Raw genomic sequence first — 24,471 nt, 5'->3', positions numbered from 1 at the left:
AGGGCTGCTCTCAAGGATTTCTTCCCCGAGTCTGTATAAACATCTGGGATTGCCCTTCCCAAATGCAGTACCTTGCACTTGGCCTTATTGAACCTCATTAGGGTTAACATGGGCCAACTTCTCCAGCCTGTCCAGGTCCCTCTGGATGGCTTCCCTTTCCTCCAGTGTATTGACTGCACCCCTCAGCCTGGTGTCATCAACAAACCTGCTAAGGGTGCACTCGATGCCATTGTCTGTGACATTGATGAAGATGTTGAAGAGTGCCGCCCCCATGACCAGCCTTTGGGGGACACCACTCGTGACCAGCCTCCACCCTGACACAGAACCATTGATCACAACCCTTTGGCTGCATCCATCCAAACGGTTCTTAATCCACCAAACAGACCATCCTTCAAATCCACACCTCTACACTTTAGGGAGAAGGATGTGGTGAGGGACCACGTCAAAGGCTTTGCAGAAGTCCAGGTAGGTGACAACCATCACCCTTCCCCCATCCCCTGAAGCCGTCATTCCATCATAGAAGGCCACCAGTTTGGTCAGGCAAGATCTGCCCTTGGTGCAGCCATGCTGGCTGTATCAATTCACCTCTTTGTCTCATATGTGCCTTAGCATACATAGCTTCTAAGGGGATCTGTTCCATGACATTCCCAGGCACAGAGGTGAGGCACCAGCCTGTAGTTCCCTGGGTCTTCCTTTCTCCCTTTCTTAAAATGGGAGTAATGTTTCTTTTTTCCAATCCCTGAGGACTTCACCAGACAGACAGGATTTTTCAGATATGGAGGGCAGTTTGGCAACCACATCAGCCATCTCTCAGAACCCTGAGATGGATGTCATCCATTAAGACAGGGACCAGACCAATAAAGGACATCAGGAGTCAAGGTCTACTAAAGTTGCCTGATCAAAGAGAGCCTATTGACCAGGCTCTGTTACTCTGACTACAAGATGTATCATACTCTCAGGCTCTCATCCTTATGGTGGATCTAAGGTACCTGGCTGTCTGCTAGGAAAGCAACACTGTGAGCTACAAGCAATCTAAGAGACTCCAGGAGTGCGTTGAGGATAACTTCCTGATCCAGGTATTGGACACACTGCTGGTCCTGCTGCTCATCAGTACATCCCTTATGTGCTAGTACACGTGAAAGGTCAGGGTAGTGTTAAAAACTCTTAGGTATGACAAGGAAATGTGGTCTGTATCAACATTAGTTCTAATCCTTTTGAGGAAGAGTACAGGCTTTAGATTCTTCCTCCCCCTTTCTCCCCTATGTTTTCACCCAGGTATACACACAGATATTGCTCCCACCTTTGTTTGAAGTGTTCTGTCATACCTGTCTCACATATCAGTCAACCAATATAGCAAGATAACTTCCCCCAAGGAGGACACATTGCTGACGGCTGCTATAGCCATTTCCTACCCAATTAATTATATTATTCTGGGTAGCCTTTTCAACTTCTGCTGAGGCATTAAAGTTAACTGTTGTATTTGTCAACACTTTACTGAGGATAAAAGAATCATGACTTGAAAGACTGGCTTAGAAGTTTTGGGAAATGAAGTTTTGCCTGAAATATAGCTGAGCTTTTTGCTGGTGTGTTTTGGGAGAGAACAGGCAATACTAATGAAGGCTGTTATGGCTGTCCTTGCTTTGGCTGGGATAAAGTTGGCCCTGGTACGGTGTATCAGCTTGGAAGAATAAGTGGATCTTGAAGTGTCAAATATTTTGAGTACATTGGTACAACAGCATTACATCTTCTGTACTGTATCACATTCAAAGCTTGTTTTTTTTTTAACAACATAGGGAAAAGTCAAATTCACTGTTATGTATTCACAAAGGATAGTCAACCCATCTACATCCTGAGAGAAAATGAGGTTTTTTTCAGTGTTTGGGATTATTGTACCAGGTCTGGTATAGATATTTCCTGTTGTTAGATCTTTTATTTACTTACTTATTTTGCTTGTGCTTATAGCACAACTACTTTCTGACTGCAATAATTTCACTTATCCCCAAGGGCAGAATTTCAGTGATTAAGCCAAGGAGATTCTTTTTTGTGCATACTCTCAGGCAACGCTAACGCTGTGTTTTAATTCAGGTTGTTTCCAGGTTAAACAATGAGCATTCCAAGGTACCTCAGCAGTGCCGAACTACTCGTAATTATAATCAGCCATGGTTACAAAAAGTTCTTTGTTCTGCAAAAGTTTTAAATTCCGTACTGTCAAATGAAACATAATCATGCCTTCTCTATTTGGCAACAAACAGTGCTTGCAGGTGCTTCCAAATGAGCTTTTGGGTTGCAGCTCGCCAAGACAAATGTTTTCGGTGGTATTCCTCTTGTAATTGTAATTTAGGCTGCATTCAGATGAGTTGCTGGAGACTGTTTCAGGCAGAATGATTTAAAATACAAATTAAACTAGATTGATGCTGCAGTTAACTTGATAAAGAACCAGCCCGTTATTGTTTATAATAAATCACTTTCCCCGCAATCAGTTGTTGAAGTTCTCTTCAGATAATAAAGTACTTCTATTTCACTCAATAGAACACTGGGGAGTTCTGGTTGGTGACGAGGCAAGACATCATTCCTTGTGCCACGATCTTCTAGAGACATCCGTCTGCTCCAGAAAACTAAATTCTCCACAATTATAGTGCTTAAAATTGGTATCTCTTACGACAGTTCATCTTTGGTATTTCTTTGGCTTTTATTTAAGGGAAGTGTTTAATTTTCTGTGTATTTGTACAGGCTGCAAAGCTCGCGGGTTAAATTATCAGCTTATATTAATCCGTATTGTCAAAGAGTGAGGGTTACTTACAACACTACCTTTATTTGTAACCTGAGGCAATCACAACCAGTCTTTTTATTTGAATGTGCAACGTGCTGCTATTTCGGTATCATTTATGTTCAGAGTTGTGTGTGTTTCACCATGAGAAGATTTTGTTTGGTGAAAGTCATTGCAGCAAAAGTTGTGCTTTGATTAGGTCCAGGAACACATTGGTTACAGCCCTGCAACACTGGAAAACCAAGTAATTACTTTTTGTATTCGAGAGAAGAATACAAAGGCTGATGGAAACACGATTCCGATTGCAGAACAGAAAGGGAACAGATCTGTGTTTCATCACAGAAAGGTGAAACAAGTCAACACAGCCAAATTTTGAATCAGATGGTCTGCTGAGAACAGCACTGCTATCTGTGCTGCAAACTCTGATCTCACTGGGGCTTTAACTTTGCTGTCCTTGAGAACTTTGTAGGGCAGAGCTGCATGTTATGCTATGCTTTCTGCATGTGTATAGTTCCATTTTATTTTTCTTTTATAATTAGACATGCTTGGTAATTTCCTTTCGTATACAGTAACATTAAGAAAATGGAACTATAATTACACTTTACAGGAGGCACACCGAGTTTAAACTAACTTAAATCAGTCATATTTTTATTACTCCCTGGTGCTTCTCTTCTTTCACTGAGCACAAAGAAGAGTTGCCATGCTTTGCAATGTGTGCACCAGGGGCGTAACTCAGATGCACTCAGATGTGCTGACTTGTCTTGATGATTGCAATTACTGTAAAATAAGGAAACAGGTACAAATAATAGTATTGCCCAATTAGTACTCATGAAAATGATATTATCAGCGCTTTGCAGAACAACTGCTGGCTGCAAAGAAAGTGGAGCTGTGCTGCTGTTTGCCCATAGAAGCTAAAGCTGCGCAGAGGATACATTCTTCAATTGACCAAGCACAAGCTTGACAAAAATAGTGTAACCTGATCAAAGTCCCTTGTCTGTGACAGGATTCTGGCAGCCTTGCACAGAGCCTGTGATTTGTGAAGATAAAATATTGAAGAGCTGGCAAAGCTATACAAATAATACCATAACTGTGTATGTGAGGGTTTCAGCAGAATCCGGCTAAGAACAACACTCGAGTTCATATGCAGCTTTCCTCCTACAGCAAGGGCTGATGATGTGGGCAGTAACAATGTGAATCTAAAAAACCTTTGCAAGTCTCCTGACTGCTAGCTTGGAGATGATTGACTCGGAAAGCCAGCTCTCACATATGAGTTACCATTCAGGAACACTGAAGCTGACCTTGAGAACAGCAACTGTGCCTTGACTGATTTAGTCAAGCAGCAACTGTTCTACGTTAAGGAAAGTGTGGCTGCAGCAGTGTACAAACCTCATGATATAGCACAGACACTGTGTTTGTGAAATATTACATCACTGTATTGAGTGAATTGCCACAAGAGAAGCAGAACTTTCTAGAGAATCAATTAAAATGAGAGAGGACAGATAGAGCCCAGCTTGGATGAATGATACAAGTAGGATTTAGCATGAGAAATTCACACCATGCCAGAAATATCCTAAAAAATCAGGTTGCCCCACATAAACATATCAGGGCTTAGGTGTAAAGCGCCACCTTAAATCTAGAGCTATTTTGCTCAACCACATTAATTATGGATGCAGTCCTGTTCCTCTACAGATAGGACTGTCCACAGGACTACACCAGGGATGAGATCATCCCACTGGACACTGCAGCAGCGATGCTCACAAACCTCGTGCAAAAGCAGCATTGTCACAGTTGTTTAACAAGATTGGCCTTGCAACATTTCAACAAGATGTTTTTCAAGTTCATTGTGAAAATATCTGTAAGATAGTCAAAATCATGTTTGATTCTACAGGGGAAACAAATGCACTGCTGGACCAGACAAACTGCAGCAACACACAAAGCTCTATATAAACATGAGAAGAAATCCTAATTTTGAAGGTGACAGAGCACCAGAAGATGCTGGTTGGAGGTTATGGAGTCTCCTTCTCTATAGATATCCAAGACCCACCTGCCCTTCTGTGCAATCTACTGCTGGGAACTGCTTTAGCAGAGGGTCAGACCCAATGATCTCCAGCTGCCCCTTCCGACCCCTACAGTTCTCTGTGATTCTATTATATTAAAATCTCAATACATTGAACAGAGAGTCAATACTAAAAGTTACCACTTTATTTTGGGAAAAATGTGACATTCTGAGTGTTTTTCTTGCTTTTGCCACATTCAAACGATTAATTCATACCATTAAAAACACCCTACAATTGATTTTCTTATGAGATTTTGTGTCCATTTCTTCTTTCTACGCTCCTCCACACATTTCTTCCTCTGTATTTTGTTCTGGATTTTCTCTTCTATGTTCTCTATTTATTTTATTTTCCCATGTTCCCTTCCAAAACCTGTTCTTTACTCCGTACCTCCTAGGTCAAGCAGTATCCTCCACAGTGTGTTCCCTAGCCCCTTTGTAACTGAGAACAGACCCATCTTTGGCTCTGAGCCTCCATCCAGACACTTCCATTGTGGAACGACTTTCTCTGAAGATTTTCTCTTCAAAGCTCACACATTCAAAAAATATCTTCACTTGTTTTCTGAGGCAATGCTGAGCCGCGCATTACCTGTCTCTTATAGAAGTGTCCAGAGGGAGGCAAAGGATGGGGGGAAAAGGCATCACAGTCACAAACCCAAACAGCTTGCTGTTTGAAGAGGCTGATGGACAGCATTTAGAGGCAAACTATACACTGACGATGTGTATCCATCTTTGTTATTAACTTTTCGCCTAAGTGACCAGGTACCTCCCCGCATCTACAGGCACGCCCAGCCACGGCCTCACCCCGCCCCGCGCCATCATGGCGGCGGCTGTGCCCGCCCAGGGGCCCCGCGCGCAGCCGTCCCTCAGCGCCCTGCGGTCCGTGGGCTGAACGTTGGCGGCCGTGAGCTCCGTTTTGATGCGGAAATCTGAGAAAACCTGTAAAAGTGTCCGAAAAAAATCGTCAGCTTTTTGGTTTATTTGCGAACCGAGTCTCGGTTTGCACAAACACGCGATGTTTCAGATGGAAGGTATGGCGGCGCAATGAAATGCTGCTTTACCTCAGAAGAAAGCCCCACACCTCACTGCCGCGCCTCGTTCACTCAGCGTGACCCATATTATAGCGCTTCTAGTACATCTTCTGTACCAGGAAAACTGTGCTTTGAGGATCAAAAATAAATTAATAAAAAAGGATTACTGGTTAAGAGTTTGAAGGGACCATCTTTTCTTTATGAAGGTTTTTATACTCTGCTTGCTGATTGCTGACATTCTTCAGTCCTGGCAAATCAGTTTACACGAATGCTGTCCAAATTGTGCTCCCTCTCTCGAGCTTTATGAAGAATAAGAAAACTGTGGAAAATAGCAGCTTTTCAAAAAGTTGAATTTTAAACAAGTTTCTGTATATGCAGTGATGGAATAGTTGGAAATCTTTGGTGTAAGGTGCACCATTACATCGACTTCTTTTTTCCCTGAAATAGTTATACTCTGTTGTAGATGGAACAAATAAAGCATTATTATCATTATTATTATTATTATTATTATTATTATTATTCAGTTTTATGAGAGTTAAAATGCAGACTATAGGCTATAGCTTGTCATTGCTTTTTATGGAAAGGTTTCTCCATTGTACAAAGGCCAAAAAAAAAAAAAAAAAAAAAAGTCCCAACAAAAAGAAACCCATCCCAAAATAACCTACTAATGAAGACTCCTAGAAAGGATGAGTAAAACATTGGTGCAAAACATGTCACTGAATGCCAGAACAACAAAACCATTTAGCCCTCTAGTGTAGATCCCTCCTCGGTTTTCTGTTAGATAGAATGTAGTTACTTTAAATAATATTGACTCAATTGAAGTATGGTCTCTCACACCTCAGCCAAGTGGCCCGGCTGCACAGATGAACAGATTATAGGTTCATCTAATTACTCCTGAAGTCTCAAAACTCAAAAGAAATGAGGTGAAAATTGTGCACCTTTCTAGTAGAATGATCAATTGTGGATTTAAACCCTCTAGTTTTTGTTGTTGTGTTGGTTGGTTGGTTTGCTTGTTTTATCTTTGGTTTTGTTTAGCTTTCTACAGTTTTGAAGCTTCTTTAAGTCCACACGGCTAGACAGTGTATTGGAGAGGAACAGAGCAGCAGCAGAGACTGTGCAACCTGAAAAGCGTTTGCCACAGATAAAGACTATTTCCTACAACACCTTTACTTTTATTCAAGAAGAACTGTAACATTGGCTCCGCTGCTTTATAATATTTAGACTTAATACAGCAAGTCACTCACAAACACACAAATCCCTAGGTTCTTGGTCTAAAAATACAACAGAAATGTCATGGAATTATAGAATCTTTTGAGTTGGGAGGGACCTTTAAAGGTCGCCTAGTCCAACTCCCCTGCAATAAACAAGGACACCTACAGCTAAACAGATTGCTCAGAGCCTCATCTGGTCTGACCATGACTGTCTCCAGGGTGGGGCATCCACCACCTCTCTGGGTAATCTGTTCCAGTGTCCCACCACCCTTAGTGTAATAACTTCTTCCTTATGTCCAGTCTAATTCTCCCCTCTTTTAGTTTGAAATCATTTCCCCTTGTTATATCATCACAGTCCCTGACTAAGAATCTGTTCCATTCCTTCTTAGAGCCCCCCCTTCAGATACTGAAAGGCCGCTCTCAGGTCTGCCTGGAGCCTTCTCCACTATGAACAGCCCCAGCTCCCTCAGCCTGTTCTTGTAGGAAACGTGTTCTGTCCCTTGGAGCACTTTTGTAGCCCTGCTCTGGACCCACTCCAACAGGTCTGTGTCTGTTCTGTACTGAGGACTCCACGTCTGGATGCAGTACTGCAGGTGAGGTCTCAGAGCACAGTGTAGAGTGGCATGATCACCTCCCTTGACCTTCTGGCCACACTTCTTATGGTGCAGCTGGGAACTGGTTGGCTTTCTGGGCTGCAAGTGCATACTGCTTGCTCATGTCCAACTTCTCATCCACCAGCACCCCCAAGTCCTTTTTGGTAGGGTTTATTCCCATCCTTTCATTGCCCAGCTTGTACTGATAGCAGGAGTTGTCATGGCCTTGCACTTGGATTTGTTGAACCTCATGAAGTTCTTCTGGGCCCACATATCAATCTTATCCAGGTCTTTATGGATGGTATTGTGTTCCTTGGGCACGTTGACTTCGCCACCCACCTTGGCATCACCCACAAACTTTCTGAACTCTCTTTAACTTCTATTTAATTTCAGGGATGTGCGTAATGATTCTTAACATCTGACATATCATTTTCTTTTTCTGTCAAGTTAGTGTACATTCATCTCAATGTTAGTATAAATACAAAGCATGGCTGTAAAAGGTTTCAGTAGGTCATTCTGTCTTGCCTCCACAGAGAAAGGCTTTGTAGGAATCATGGAAACTGGCGACAGTTTCAATGTGTCAAAGCTGGATTAATAACAAATAAGAGAGTCTTATTTTTGTTGAAACCAAACAAAACTAACTTGACTTCATTTTTAACAGAATCGTGCTTTTTCTTCTATCACAGTTGAATTTTATTTTATTACTGATCTCTTAAGCCGGAGTTCTTCATATATGTTCATCTCCTGCCTAGTATCCACCAGCTTTACAACATACATGGCTGGTTCGTCACATGTTTTCATCTGAGGTAAAGATGCTAGTTCTGCAATTAAGATTTCTGTAGAATAAAAGGCACTGGAGAACTCACATGTGTGTGGGTTAAGTTAACATTTGCCAAGTCACAGAGTGAGGATTTGTTCAGTTTGGTGGCACTCACTTTAAACTGTCATAAGAGGGAGATAAAATGATTCTTCCATATGATTCTGGATAAACCTATAGAGGTCCCAGAAACAGCTGAGAACCCTAATTAAAACTGTTTTTCAGTTAGTGAGTGTTCCAAGTACTTCCTTCTTCCATTACCTTTTAAAAAATCTGCTTTTGGGTCAGATTTGCTGGTCAGACACACGCGTTATACATACAACAGCAGTTTGTGAGAGAACTGAAGCAGTGCAATCGGATGTGGAGTGGTGCAGGTAATGAAGCCAAAGTGATTGAAGATGGCATGTCAGGTTGGCTGCATCTGCCACTTTTTCCATCTCCCTGAAACTTCCTTTTAGTACAAGTGAAAGAAAGCTTAGTATATAGGGGTGGGAGGAGTTTAAATTTAGTAGCTGCTGCATGCCAAGTATATAGTCATTTTTCTTCAGGGAATTAGTTGAGTCCAGCACATTGGCAATGGGTAAGGGGAAACCTATTCTGCTTCCAGCTGGCTGAGCTAGGGCTCCATAGCTCAGAGGTTTAAAACATTATGCTGCCTGACACAGGACGATTGCCTGATGACCGAGTATGAGGTTAGGAAATACAAATTACTACTCTGACAGAGCCATCATAAGTTTAGGGAGATTCTGATCTTGCTGCCAATATTAAGAAGAAACAATTAAGTATGCTTATTTTGGTAAAATAGCTGGGAGAAAGATGGATAAGAAGTAAATCCAACATAAAGTATTTTAAAGGGGGATCCTTTATGGGATAAATACCCGCCCCCAAAGGGTACAAGGCAGTATTTGTTATCCATGCAAATTAACTCCTAATTGCACAGTTAATTAGTATAAATTAAATTTGACTGTGTTTTTTAAAAATCAGTTGTATAATCTAGACTACTGTTACTCAACATCAAAAGCAGAACTACTTGCTGAGAGGGCCTGTACACCCATCTGAAAGGCTGAATCTAAATCAGACAACCAACAAAAGGGGAGCCCTTTTTCCAGTCTCAGCTCATTCTCACAGCCCAAAGCTCCGGATCTTCACCTGCCACTATGCTTTATGCTTAGCCTGTGAAGTGAAATACAGTCATGACTATTAAGAACTTCTTAATTGTAAAACTGCAGTGCTTGTATTGTATTATTTTCAAACCATCCGAATGCTTCAGAAAACGCATTGTGTGTTTACACATACATACTAGTTTGAGGTATATGATACAAACCTACATTTAAATATATAGACTTGAATAAAAGAGTTTGCTTTTTCTCTTTTTAACATGAATTTAAGCTGCCAGTTTATATACAGTCATATGTTTCTCATTTGTAAAAAAATAGTCAATAAACTAAGAGGAGCTGCTCACTGAACTCTATACCCTTTATATTCTTCATGCATCTCAGATGTTAGAGGGAGAATTTACATCTTCTTTGAACAGGATCAGGGAGGCAGACAAAAGTAGGATAAGCCTGAAATATTATTGATCCCATTGCTGATGGGAGTTTGTTGTCAGTGACTGAGGGACCCTCTGGGCAAAAGGGGCATTTTGTCACTCAGATTTCTGTCCTCAAGATGAATATATATATATATATATATATATTTTCTGCAAATTAGATTTATTTCCCCAAATTACTGAATGAATAGTGAAACAAGAAGAAAAACCCAACCTCTATATTTTCTTAGAGAGCAGCTATTAAACAATCAAGAAGATGTTTCATTTTCTGAAAGGCAGATGGACTTCAGAAGAATTTTCACAACTTATTTTACACCGCGTCTTTGGTAAGAAACTTTGGTAGCTGGTAACAGATTGGTGTCCGGTTTTACTGTGGAGCTGAGCGTCAGGAGCGCCGGGATGCTCTGCCTATTCTGAAAGTTTTGCGTGAGACATTTCAGGATTCTGCGTTTCTTTTTTTTTACCATGAAGTCTCAGAAAAAAAAAAAACTTGTCGGAGATAGCACGCAGAGAGAATTCACCGGTATTCTTTTCCCGTTAATTTGTTTCATCCCCCTAAAGAAAGATCTCAATAGAAGAGTATCCATTCATGTGCAAAGCCGAAAATCTGGTGCAAAACAAGAGCAAAGGTTAGCCCCGGTCCCTCCCCCAGCCCTATTCACAGCAAATCCCAGTTCTGTTTCTCACCTCTGCAAGTCAGACGTTGTATCTGTGGACAAATGTTCCAAAATGAGAAATAAAAATTCAGTGTGTAGACGTTCAGTAGAAATATCAGGCTAAAACAACAGGTATTTAATGGCATCACAGAATATGCTGAGTCGGACAGGACCCAAAGGGTCACCGAATCCAACTCGGTATTTTCCTAAGGAGGTATAAGCCTAGGCTAGGGGAAGGACAATAAGCAGTCCTTCGTAGATGGAAATATGTGAAAAGTACCTCATTTATGTTCAATTACTGAAAGGTACTTGGGCACTATATGAAGTTTGTACCAGTTGAAGGTGAGACATTACACAGTTAAATGATTAATGCCGATCCTTGCATTGTAAAGTAACTAATGCTTTGTTATACCGAAGTGTCTTGTAGCCTCACTGATCTCTCAGCCAACGCCAGCTAGGTCTGGTTGTATGTGCAGATACCTATTTTCAGGTGGGATATCTGCACCTGTGCTCACTGCCCTTGTAAATACCCTGTTAGTGCTTTGATAGTGGTAGGGACTTACTGGTAGCTGAACTTTATACAGATTGGCAGCACTGGAAGAGTTGTGTTATGTTTGAAGCTATACAGAAAACTGCTCATGCAATGGATTATGTAAGAACTTACTGGATTTATTGCCTGATAACCTAGCCTGTGGATGAAATGATGTAGATTTATAGATGATTGCAATTGTGGGTGCAGTGAGCTAAAAATAAATGTCAAGAATTTTCTTCAAGCTCGTGGATTTCTTCAGCTGTTGCTCCATTTGTTTTGAATACTCATTTTTTCTTGACAAAACTCTTAATATATTCTTAATTGCAAAGATTGTAAGGGAACTCATAATACCATAAAAAAAAACCAAACATAATACTTGGATCAAGAAAGCTCCTTGAAAGTTTTTGAGAAAAATCTCATCTTCTTTCACTATAACTCGTCTTTTGATGCAAATAATCCCTTAATGGCTACAAAAGGTTCAGAAGCACACTAAGCTGAGTTCGTATTTCAGTTCACAGACTGTGCCCTAAAACTTGTAACTAGAAATGTAATCTTTTGATTTCTTAGTAATAAAAATGTTTTCTTTTTTTGTGTGTGATTTCAATGCATCTAAGCCCAACATATGGATGATTCTCAACTGCTCCAGTGTGAAGCTCACCATTACAGTGGATGCCTTTGATCACCAGTGGACTCTGGTGGAAACTACTGGGAAATACTTATTAATTCAGCAACTTAGATTCCTTAGTACTGAGGAAGCTGAAGGTTACTTTAGCACAATCACACCAAAAGAGCCATCTGGCTAGGGATATGTGTGGAGGTCTGGGCTGTCACTGCTGTACAAAATCAGCTTCACACAGAGCCAACCAAACCTAAATAAGATGTAAAAATGAAATGCTGGACTATTTAAGGGGGCCTTAATAACCTCCTTCATGCTGTCTTTCCTAACCAAAGAGCTCTAATGTTGTGATAATCATATGAAAATGAATTTTGAAGTTCTTGTGAGATAGGGAAAGAAATGTATGTTCTTATCGTAGTCATACAATACTCTACTGCATTCATAGTATCTTTGCATTTTTGGGGAGGTACAAAATAGTTAGCAGGAGAGTAACTATTAAAGATAGTTCAATTTATAAACTGTTGCAAGACACTATGGTAGAAAGAATGCCAAAAAGTCATCTAAATTAGACAAAGCCATAATCTCTGTCCAAAGCAGTGTGCACTCTAGAGTCTTTAATAAATCTTTTCCAGTTATACAGTCCAGGAATATGGAAAGTCCAATTCTTTCCATTCAAAATAAATCCATGCTCCTTTCACAGTCCAATTTTACAATCTCTGACATTGGTGTATGTGTTCATGCTTTTATACAAAGTGTAGCAATAAATGAGAATCACCACATATTTCAGCAGGTGCTAAATGAGCAGACTGGGACACTCATACAAGCACTGTAACACTCCTCCAGCTCTGAAACTAAACGAGCCACCTAGGTTCTTAGATCAAGGTGCCCAGCTCTGCAGGAGGCTGTCATTCTTAGAGCTGTGTGCCAGACTGCAAAATGCTGCAGTGCTCAGCATACTAATTGCCAGTCCTTGCAGGTCAATTCCACATTCTTCATCCTAAAAAAAAAAAAAAAAAAAAAAAAAAAACAACAAAAAACAACAAAAACAAACAAACAAACAAATAACTGAATTCTTGTATTTCTGCTAATAATTTATGCATAATTTATTTGTGTCTCTGTATACACTAATCTTTGAGGAATACTATTTACCTGATTTTTCAGTATTTTCCACATACATTTCCACACATTGTACAACTTGTCCCAACTTTGTTCTCCATGAGTCTTACAGATTGTTCAGATCATTGAGATCTTATGAACCACTTTATCTGGAAATAAGAAAATAAGAGAAAAAGAATATATATGTGTGTGTGTGTAGAAAAATCATTGTACATATGTATAGAAAAATTACTGTATATACAGCTGGAAAATTCTCCCTTTAAACAAACTTTTACACCTACTGGACTAATCTTGGTATCTCTTGACTTAGAAAATTGGAAAGAGATGGAGTGTGGAAAAAAGATACCCTATCTTTGAAAGAAAAAAAAAAAAAAAAGCTCTCATCTGATTTCTCTCCTTATGTTGGCTGCACTTTCTACTTCGGTCTTAACGAGGATGGGATCAGCTCCATCTATTTGCCTGAAAAAGTTGACGTAAATACCCATTTTAATAACCTTGCATAGGTTAAGATGCTCAGGTTTATTTGAGAGAATTAATCACACTCCTCCCACTGTCCACCCCTTCCAAGTTTCGAGTGAGCCCTGTGCAGACTGTCACCACATTCATGTCTTCTGATCTCTACCCTGCCTCACTGGTGTTTTTTCTATCACAGAGAAAGCTGCCCACAACCTCCTGGAGGGCTGCAAGCTCACACCAACTGAGATCTCTGCTTTTATTTCCAAATCTTATACTAAAATATTCAGGTTGGTCGGGTCCGCAGGTTCTTATATAAATAAAGTGGCTCAGGCGATTATAAGTACCTCAGACAGCACAATATACAACTGCTCCCAGGGAAGAGCATCCTAGGAAAAGATGGTCTACCGTCTTCCCTTTGGCAAGGCTCTTCATATTTAAATGAAGACATTCTTGTCAAAATGTGCATTGCTGGGAAGAAGGAGCCTCAAGGCCTTACTTGAAAACAAATTCATTGCTATGAGTTTCGGTTTAAAGGGCCATCAAGAACAGCTCAGCTCAAGAGGGCTCTATTTTCCAATTGAAAAGACACTTTGATATGCGCCCTTTTTTTTTTTTTTCGTGGCAAATGGTAAAACAGAGTGTCAGGCACATCAGCTTCTACCTCCCTTGCACAGGAGTGACTGGTATTGCCCTGAACACCTCTCTTCCTGTTAGCAATCTGAATTTTGACTTTTTACAAAGGAATGCTCTCTCAGTGAGAGAGCCTGGACCTCAGCAGGACGATCATCTTTAAGCACTCCTTGAAAATTTTAGTATAGAGGACTGAAAATAAAAGACCTTATGCTCATTACTAGCTTTCCTCCCCTAAAAGCACAGGTAAAGCATAGGACATTTAGCACAGATGAATGTAAGGTTACAATGATTTTTTTTCCTCAACTATGTGGTCAACCGAAGTATTTTAGCAAGTGTTTCATCTACCTCACAGATCAAGAGCTACTCAATCGAGTTTTAATTAAATTATTCCATCAAAAATTATTGTATCTTACAGATATTTCTAAATTAGAAACCCTAAATGATGTACAAGCTCTTACTGCTGTTAACATATTTAAACGGTGGTGGACATTACATACAACATAATGGGAAACCATACGGTTTGATAATGTTACCCTACTCACTTATCCAGAGACAGGAGCAGCACACTGTCCTACTCTGGAGGAGCCTTTTAATCCAATTTGAGGTAGGAGGTAGCCATAGTGAGGAGACAAGCAAACAAATGAGATGTCTGACAGATTTGTTCTAACAGCCCGACACCAGTTTTTCCCAGCCCTGACAAAGCAGTGGCAAGGAGTATCTCCTAATTCCTTACATGGAATTTACCAGATCAGGAATGGTTCAGGATGTAAATTCCTCCAATTCAGTACAAGCTACATGACAGAAACAAGCAGTAAGATTTCTAATGCTAGAATAACATACATCTAACAATCAACTTGAGGAATGCATTGTTATGACTAGTCTTTTCATAAGCAGAATAGCAGTTTTCAGTTTCATAGAATGAGCAATTCATAGTTATAAACGATAAAAAAGTTTCAGGTTTAATGGCTTTTTCTCCATCAGGGGAATGAATATCACATATGAAGTCTCATGTCTTAAGTCATAGTACATACTAAGCTATAATCATTGCTGTAGTCTGCAATCACTGCTTTGCTATAAACATTTCTATAATCTATGTGAAGGGCCCACAGATCACCTGCAAAGCTATCCCAGCAGGCAATAGATATTCCAGTAGCAGCCGTCTTCATCAGCCATCAAGTCATCAAGTGTGATGGTAGTTGCACAACACTTCAGACTCAGGGCAGCTTATGTTTCTATAAGCTACTGAAGTATAATGCCCAGTCAAGAATGGTGCAAGCCAGATACCAGCAGTCCCATCACCATTCTCTATGGAAGCAACAGTTAAAACCATAGTCTCATATATTTAAAAAGAAAGAACAGGAGGCAGTCACAAACACTTAAGCTATAATATTGACTAAGCTCATCATGGACTCACTTGCCTGATTACCAGCTGCTGGTCCAAGATACTGAGAAATGGTGAGACTCCTGGACTGTTCTGAACAAGGGATTTTATGTACGAAATGTGATTCATTTTATCATCCAGCATATCAGAAAATTTGTGCTGCAGCATACCATAGGCTCTTGTTGCTAATAAGAAACTGTATTTTAACAATATGTTGGGTGGAATTTTGCCCACTGTTTCTTACTTTGCCAGTAAGGATATTCTTGACTGTCTTCCACTTACTGAAGCATTTCAAATAAAGTTCTCGAAGAGAAAATGACTGATGAATCATGCTTGTTGTACAGGTTTCACTTTTCCTTTTATGTTGGATATTTGGAAACGATTTTTCTCTCCCCATTTATCGCTGGAAAGTTTCTAAATACAATAGGATATTACAGTTGAGTCTTCAGTGACCAGATGAAAACACGTATTGGAGAAAAGACATACTTTCAAGCATGCCCATTGAACAAATACTTAAAAGCTTTCTCTCCTGTGTTTATTAGTTAACAGCGAGATTCCTGGAAACAGCTTCAAATACCTCTGAGTATGTCTAGCAATGTTAAATTGAAGTTTAATGTAAATATTTATTTAAACAAAAAAGTGCTTGCCAATCTTATCAGTTGTTGACTGACATGCTAAAGGATTTGAAGGCCTAAAGTAAAGTCAAGAGTGCTTAATGCTTTAGCTAACTACTTCCTTGGTCTGCAAAGACTAACAAGAAGAGTAAGACATGGAGTAGTACATACACCCTGTGCTCAATAAAGTGGTAATCCTGTCCAGAGCTTCTGAGACACAGAATGGCAGTTCCTATCTCTGCTATTCAGTCGTTTCTACTTATAGCAAAGAAAAAAATTATACTAAGAATCTGCATATGACTTTTTTGTGCAAGTTTCTTTTTTAAAATGTTGCAAATCTTCAGAAACATATGGGTATTATTCAGGCTGATGAGACAAGAATAAAAGCCATCGAATGGACTCACTATTTTTATCTGAACCAGGTTCACTCAGAGAAAAGCAATTTTATGCAAAAAGGGTAAGTCAAACTATATTGGGAATTCTGTCAGAAATTCTAATTATAGATGGTCAGGAATTTTTTTAACCGGAGCCAAAGTTTTTCCTGGTAATATACCAGTTTTGACAAAATTGCTATTGGAAACATTTCCTGAGCTCCAGCAGTGGGTGTAGGCAAGAAAATGGAGTTGTCTGGGACAGAAAATAAATAACTTGTTGGTCTGAGCAGGCAGCCGAGCTTTGCAGAGCCCAAGTCTTTGCCTTGCTTGATTTAGAGCTGGGAGCGGAATTCATGCAAGTGCCCTGGCCAGACAGTGCTAAGCTGTCTTTCTTTTTAGCTTGATGAGTATTTAATCGGTTATATGCCATGGAGCAGCTCCAGCCACGGACAGCCGATCTTCCACACCAGAATAACCCCAGCCTAGCTGTCAAGACTGCATTCTGTCTGGCTCAGTCAGGACCTGAGCAGGTCTCCACATCCCACCAGGATACCACGACCATGAGGCAATTGGATCATGTGTGTCTCCCTGTTCAAAAGGTTATTTTTGGTGCTGGTATAGAATGGGGGAAAATCCGTCCTTTCAGAAGGACAGACCGCGCGTTGGTCAGACCCCACGCTGAGCACAGACCTTCACGGAGCCTGTCTGCGCAGATACAACGTAACTAAGGTCCGCCTGCCCGCACCTGCTGCACAGCCCGCCGTATGAACGCCATCACCTCATAAATGAACTCTCTGCAGACGGAGGAACCTTGTAACACCAAGCAGCACCGCTGCTCCCGGCCGTGCTGACAGCACGAGGAGGAGCCGCAGCCCGCGGGGTGGCGCCGTGTGCCCGAGCACCTCGTTGTGGCCGCTGCACGGCGCTGCTCGAGCGTGAACGGGACGAAGGTAGCGGGACGCTTCGGCGGGATTGCGACCAACTCGAGTACCTTCCCAGGGGGCCGTGCTTGCTCCGCTGAAGCTGCAGCTGACAGGAACGTCACCTGTGTAACGTGCAGCGCTGAGAACTGATCGGCAGCGGCGCCTTACGTTCAGAAAGAAGTAAGCGCGCCGCGATGTGCCGCTGTCAGTGCCGCTCCGGACCGGCCTTCAGCACCGCAGCCACGGCCGCCTCCAGCCCACAGACGGCGGGACCTCCCCAAGCGTTACCGGCTCAGCGGCACCCGGCACCCGCTGCTGCACGGCACGGAGCCGTGTGAACCTGCTGTGGGCCGGGCTCCGCGCTGCACACCAAGGCTCGGCGCTGCACACCAAGGCTCGGCGCTGCACACCAAGGCTCCGCGCTGCACACCAAGCCGCAGCGCTGCACACCAAGGCTCGGCGCTGCACACCAAGGCTCCGCGCTGCACACCAAGCCGCAGCGCTGCACACCAAGGCTCGGCGCTGCACACCAAGCCGCAGCGCTGCACACCAAGGCTCCGCGCTGCACACCAAGCCGCAGCGCTGCACACCAAGGCTCGGCGCTGCACACCAAGCCGCAGCGCTGCTCGGCGCCCCTGGGGCGGCTCCTCCCGTCCCGGCCGCGAATGTCCCCGTTTCCCGAGCTGCCCGTCCCGGCACAGCGGAGCTGCTTTGTGCTGAAACCCGCGGGACCGCCCGGGCCTCTGCCGGCTTCCTCCAAGTCTCACCGGGCAGAGCAGCGGAGGAGGCCGCCCGGCCACCCGCCAGCAACGCCCACCCGGGGCCCAGCGGGGCTCCCGCACAGCACGGCAGGCGGCAAGGGCCGCCCAAGCCCCGTTCGTCGTTCCCTTCCCTGCGGTGTGCGCAGCAGCCCCCAGCCCCCATCAGCCCCGTCCGCCCCCCGCCATCCCGCCCCGCCGCTTCGCGTTACCCCGACCGTACCCCCGCTCCCCCCCGCCGCCACGTGACGCGCTGCGCATGCGCGGCGGCGCGGCCGTCCCGGGGCACATCTGCAGGCTGACGTCAGCGTGGTGCGCGCCGTCCCCCGGGCGAGGCTGCCAAGGCTCCTGCTGCCGCCGCGCTCGTTGGCTGCGAGCCGGCAGCGAGAGGAGGTCTGGGGCTACTTCAACCAAACCTTCCTGAGCCCTGCCTGCTCTGCCGCTGCTCTTCCCCTCCGCTCTCCTCTCTCTCTTTCTCTCTCTCTCTCTCTCCCCCCCCACCCCCCGCTCCCCTCCCCTACTCAGATGATATTCACATGGTATTTCGCACAGAGGCGGCTGCTCGAGAGGAGGGCACCCACCCCCACCTCAATATAAGCCTGTTTTTCCTTCCTTCCTCCCCCCCTTCTCGTTGGAAAGACAAAATGTGCAGGGTGATACGTGGGGTGAACTGATGGCATCCTCCCTGCCGCCCCGCCGGTCCGTTTCTTAAGAGCCCCGTCTGGGGAGGCGGCAGAACGTGATTCTGTGGGCGCTGATCCCCCGATGGTGGCTGGCTCAGGGGAAAAGCAGAGAGGGAAGCGGGATCCGTCCTGTGCAATCTCTATTGTTTGAAACTTACTTTGTGTCAGAAAGTGAAGATGAGCACGGTAAGGAAGATTTCACGCTATTCGATGAACTTTTTCTTTTCTGGTGCCCCGAGCGGCGCTGCGTGCAGGGCTCGGCGCGGGGGGAGCCGTCTCGCACCAGGCGAGGTGGATTGGAGCGAATTCAGAGAGAAACCTCTGAGAATGGGGGAAGGGGGTGCGAGGGCTTTTCGACCGAGAACAGCCGCGATTTGCACAGCACGGTCTGGAGCAGGGCAGCTTTGCTTGAGATTGTTCTGGCTTTAGTACGAGATCGGTTAGTTAGGAAGGAGAGCAGAGCAAGGGGGAGGTGTGGGGGGAAGATACAGCCCCCGCCCGCAGGCGCAGCAGCCCCCGGGCCGCGCTCCCCGCGGCTGGCGGCAGCCGTCCCGCAGCCCGCCGAGCGCTGGCCGGGCTCGTCAGGAAGATGGAAGCGTGTGGTTTTGATTTACTCCGGGCCGCCGGGGACTCGCCAGACTCTTAACCCCGCGGAGCCGCGTTGCTGTCGGTGTGTGTCTGTCTGCGGGACGTTGTTGCGGCGGGGGGAGGTGAGTGGGCTCCGGCCGTGCGTCCGCGGGCTCCGCGCTCGCGGCTTTCACTCGTTGTGCGAGAGGGGAGAGAGCGAGCGAGAGGCAGTCAGACTCTTGTTTTTATTTGGGCTGCCGGTGCAACGCATCGGGCCGGGCGCCAAGTGTCTGGGTCACACGCGTTTTATCCAAATAGATCCAGCGCTGCTGTCTGGAAACGGGCTGCCGAAAGTTAACTTTAGGACCGGCTCCGCCGCCGCAGCAGCAGCCAGGCTCTTCCCTCCGCTCTCTGGGGAGGACGACTTCTTTTTTTTTTTTTAGTATTTTTTTCTTTCCCCTCCTCAATCCTCCCTGAGCGATGTCTGTGAGCTCAGCCCTCCTCGGCGCTGCTGTTTCCCGATACGTTTTTTTTTTTTTTTGGGGGGGGGATTTTTAAAATTTTTTTAATTTTTTATTTTTATTTTGGTTTTTTGTTTCCCCGGGGGGTCGGTGTGTGCGGCCGTTGTCCCTGTCCGTGTAACACGCGTGCCTACGTGTGGGGCTGTGGAACAGACAGACATCGAACCCGATGGTGGTTTTTTTTTTTTGTTCTTTTTTTTTTTTTTTTTTTCCTTTTTCCTCAGCTTTTTTCCTCTCTCCCTTCCCCCTCTCCCCCCGCACCACGGTGACAGCGAGGCACCCCGCGCCTCACCTCAGCAGGCGTCGGGCCCCGCTCTGTGCTATGAGGAACGGACAGGAGGAGCCGTCCTTCCCTTTGTACGTCCCTTCCCCAGCCCCTTCCCCCCGAGCTCTGCGTGCCGCTGTTCGCTCCCCGGAGCTCCCGGGGACGCGACTAATCCCGGCTTTTGAAGCCGCGGAACGCTTCTCGCGGCCGGCCCCGGTACCTGTAATTGAATTGGTGTGACTGACTGCTGCCCGCCCTCCCCATCGCCCTGGCAACCGCTCGTAGTCCGTCGGGACGGCCGCCTTCGGCCGCGCCTCGGCTCGGGCTCCCGGCCGCGGAGGGGCGGCTGGCACGGCGCGCTCCTGGCGCAGGGAGGGGGCCGCGGTCATCTCCGCTCCGCCCGCCTCGCCCCTCGGCCAGCGGGACGCACCACCAAGTCAAGTCGTTCCCCCCCGCGCCCCCTCCCTCCCCCCCGCCCCCGCCGATTTGCTTCTCTAGTCCGGCGCCGTTGTTTCGGAGCTCCAGTGCTGTCGGCAGAGCTCGTGGCGGCGGCTGCTGGGGCTGTGTGGTGCGGGGGCTCTGGGTCGCTCCGCTGTGGAGGTCCGGGAGCGGCCGTGTGGCGCTGCTCTGCCTGCCCCCCGGCCCTGCGTCATACACCGGGCTGTTCAGGTGCCCGAGGCAGCTCACGCCCTTTACCTGGACGGAGTCGGCAGTGTGTCTGGTCTGACACGGCCACTTGGCATCTGGGGATGCGTGCTCAGCCACAAAGTCCTCGTGTGCCCCATGGCCTTTCTTCTTTCAGTGAGTGGGAGCCTCACGCTTGGTGACAGGACTTGCCTCTCTCTGTCACAAGTGCCTCCACAGGCACCCTGGCATTCAGCGCCACTTGTGTCACCACGCTGTGCAACACATCTTACACTTCTTCCCAATAGAACTGTTAAGCAGGAACAGTAGTTTGAAGTAAACTTTACAGAGCCATACATGTGCTTACCATGGATGGATGCATAGTACAGCCACAAGGCAGAGGAAATGCTTCCTACTGTAAGCTTAATGCTGACAAAATGAACCAGCCTGGCCACAGTACACATGGAACGTGCATGTACGTTGCATGGGTTGAAAGGAATATATTGCAGGTAGAAGGGAAAAGGGTACAGATACTGGATGTAAGTGCTCTGTCTGGGGTTACGTGAGTGCTTCATCATTTATATCTATTACAATTTCTTAATCCAGACCATTGAAACTGCTGCACCTGCTGTATTTGTACATGAACTGACTATAATGTGTTTGGAAAGGAGGATGGAAGTTTCAGCAGATCTTTCAGTGAGCTTGATGTGAAATGAGATTTTCTTGTGCGAGGAACAAGGCCTAGATGAGATTCAGACCCCTGAAAAGATTCTGGACTGAGGTGATGCTTGGATGTTGTCAAGGTTTAACTTGGACCAGTGGTGTCTGGACAATGGGCACAAGTTTGCTTCCTGTATTCAGAACTACTGAACCCTATGGGCATTACAGTTTCAGGAGATCTTAGTGCTAGAGTAATTTATTATCAACCTAGCAGACTGAACGTGAGTTCCTCGTTTCTATTTGTTGGCTAAGTGAAAGCTGTGAGGCAATGTTATCTCTATATATGGCAGTAATGAGCCATTACTGGACTAGTGTCCAGTTCTGATGTCTGTGCATGAAAAGAGCTGCTGACAGACTGGAAAAGATTCAGAAAAAAGCTGCAGAGTTAATTAGACGCTTGGAAACCGTGTTGGCAGAGTGAGGTAAACTGAATAGGTTGAGCTGCTTATCGGGGCATGTCGAAAGGTGATTGTATCAGACTATATCTATGCAAGGAGAAGAAAGCTCATTAGTAGTCATGTAAAGCAAGATTCAGTGGAATTTGAAGCTGGAAGTAATGCATACTCTTTATTATACTGGTGTAGCTGAGGAGTATGTGATTGATTATTTCTATTCAGAACTTGAAAAAGGCTAAGAGCTGTGATTAAATATTAGCTAGGAAATGAAGGTGTTACATGGAAGGCCGGATTAGAGGTTTTATTGGTATCACCTAAGGCCTTGCCTTATGCGAATGGCATCATTAACTCTTTTTGTTTCCTCAGGGGAAAAAAAAAAAAGAAAAAAATCTAGTCCAGACTGTGCTTGTAAAGTATCTTTTATTCCCCCTGCAAACCTGATTAAATCTTGAGTGCCCTCTTGAAAAAAGTGGGCATAGGGATGGTCAGATTAACCTCATTTACTGTTCATAACTGTGTCCATCTCCATTTGCCTAAGAAGTTTCCTGTTACTCACTGTAATATTAATAAAGAGGATTTGCATGGTGTTGATTTTTCTCAGGGTGCAATACAACTCTTTAAATGTTATGAATAATCCACTGACTGCAGGGGATGTTACCTGTCTGAATGAGTTATGAATTGCTTCCAGAATTTCAGAAAGGCAAATATATCTGGTACACATGTAAGTGACTGTGTATTCTTGGAAATCTGTTTTTGAGCACCTTCTCAGGTGTTCTCTTTCAATGCTGCCTACTTCTGTGGAGCTGGTTCTATGTGCAAGTTTGTGGAGTGCTTAAGAGAGTTGGTTAGTACCAGCTGACACAACATATGGTTTGGCACCCTATGATACTGGACTGTTAGGTAACTGCGTAGACCTTCCATTTAATCTGCATCAACAGCTGGAGATGCTTTCCAGTATTGTTGCAAAAGTGTTTTAAATGATGGTCCGGTTGGCTTGGAAGTTCAGTATTCTGTCAGTCTCATGACCTGCAAAATGAAAATAATAATGTATTGTACTACATCCATTTGTAGTTCTCATATACTAAGCATTTTTGATAACAGATGTTGGAAATCTTAGGATGTAAATTGCAGGGTTGTTTCTCTGATGCTAGAAATGTGCAGTTTTCCCATTTTAGTGAATGAAAATTCTGCCTGCATAAGCAGAACCAGGGCCCAAGTAATAACAAAATACATGCTGCAGAAAGATCGGATAACTGTACTCTGGAATCTTTCCCAGGTTCTTCCTTTGTCTCCCCATGTTTTGAGTCTAGTTATTTTCTGCTGAAATCAATTGGTATGGTGCATTGACTATAGGTGGAACAAGTCTGAACACGGAATTATAGCAGTAAGAAACCTTAATTTTATCATTCCTTTTATCTGTTCAACATGAAGCAGAATTGTGCATCTTATGCAGTATTCAACTACTACAAAGTTAATGCTAATTCACAGTGATTCTTGGGTCTTGGAAATAGTAATGGTTGGTATATTTTGCGTAATACATCACATTAGCTTAATGTTCTGCAGGGTAGATCTATTCTAGTAGAAAAATTTTAACTTGACTAATTTTATTTTGTTTTTCAGGAAAAGAAATGGAGCAAGTTCAGTAGCTACCCACTCTAACATCTTAATGATATCTTAAGGAATCTTACAATGCTTATTTTGAATTGAGAAAATGACTGCAGATTTAGAAGAAAGTTGTTGGAAAAGAATACCTGTCAAAAAGTGGAACATCCAATAGTATAAAATAAATATACTTGTTATGGTGCAATTCTGGAGTGGAGTTAAGCCTATAGCACACAGGTAGCCCTCCAAGGAGAGAGAGGAAAAAAAAAAGCTTTCTGTTTTTCTAAATTATGGAAATTTTTTGGAAGACGTGGACATGGATTCTGAGCCTAGTCATGGTTTCATCGGAATTTCACAGTGACAGCAGGCTTTCATACAGTTCTCAAGGTAGGAGCCTGACCTCTACTGATAACAAGCATCATCAATGTTTACTTTTGGGAAATATTTCCAAAGCCATGGTTTTACTATTAATGAGATTTAATAGGCTGTGGTCTGAGTTTGATCATGATTCATTGCCTTGAATGCTTGATTATGTTGATTTAATTTTTCTATTTTTTTTTCTAGTTTTTACTGTACAAAAATGTTACAAATTAAGTTGGTAAAATGGTGTACTTTTTAATAGTTCATAAAAGCTTGAATGCTTGCCATACGGTCATTAATATGTTTTTAAACTAATCGTAATCTAATCATTGATCCATTAGCATTTATAGAGTTTTAATAGCAAGAGGAGTCATTTAGATATGTTGCAATATGATACAATGCTATTATGATAGCAGGTGAATGTAATAGCTTTTGTTTTTGAATGATATCATTAGAAAGAATGCGTGCTTCTAGGTAGAACTTGGAGCCTCATGTTTTCCTATTTTGTGTGTATAGGAAAAGCTACGTTGTTCAAAATGTTTTTTCTCCTGTGGTATCTGATTATTAGGAAGCAGAACACGTTTTCTTTACATAGAAAGAAAGAAAAGAACATTTTCTTTTCTTTGGTAAAGCTCTACACCTCAAGTTTACCTG

The 24,471-nt window shown here is 43.8% G+C and overlaps 1 protein-coding gene and 1 long non-coding RNA gene across 12 annotated transcripts in view; one reads left to right on the top strand and one right to left on the bottom strand.

Annotated features, from left to right (window-relative positions):
* Positions 1-17,210: 17,210 nt before the first annotated feature.
* Positions 17,211-18,356, bottom strand: LOC146754113 (uncharacterized). The gene is made up of 2 exons (XR_014939191.1): positions 18,304-18,356; positions 17,211-17,444 (listed from the first exon to the last, which is right to left on the bottom strand). It is a non-coding gene; the product is annotated as an uncharacterized LOC146754113 (long non-coding RNA).
* Positions 18,326-24,471, top strand: part of ADAMTS6 (ADAM metallopeptidase with thrombospondin type 1 motif 6) — a 145,395-nt gene continuing 139,249 nt past the window's right edge. For 9 of the 11 annotated variants that reach the window (XR_014939183.1, XR_004305532.2, XR_014939182.1 and 6 more), the window contains exons 1-2: positions 18,434-18,949; positions 23,476-23,844. Coding sequence is in view for 5 of the 11 variants with exons in the window: in XM_015848618.3 (XP_015704104.1) it covers positions 23,748-23,844 (97 nt within the window). In the remaining 6 variants the exon portion in view is untranslated. Of the gene's footprint in view, positions 18,950-23,475; positions 23,845-24,471 lie in introns of all 11 variants that reach the window. The other 2 variants (XM_085528325.1, XM_085528329.1) reach the window with 2 other exon arrangements.

The sequence above is a fragment of the Coturnix japonica genome, chromosome Z (genome assembly GCF_054131305.1).
Source record: "Coturnix japonica strain WE chromosome Z, WE-NBRP24, whole genome shotgun sequence".
In the NCBI taxonomy this organism is placed as follows: domain Eukaryota; kingdom Metazoa; phylum Chordata; class Aves; order Galliformes; family Phasianidae; genus Coturnix; species Coturnix japonica.
Note: the sequence above shows the minus strand (reverse complement) of the source record. Positions and strands in the feature narration are given on the sequence as shown.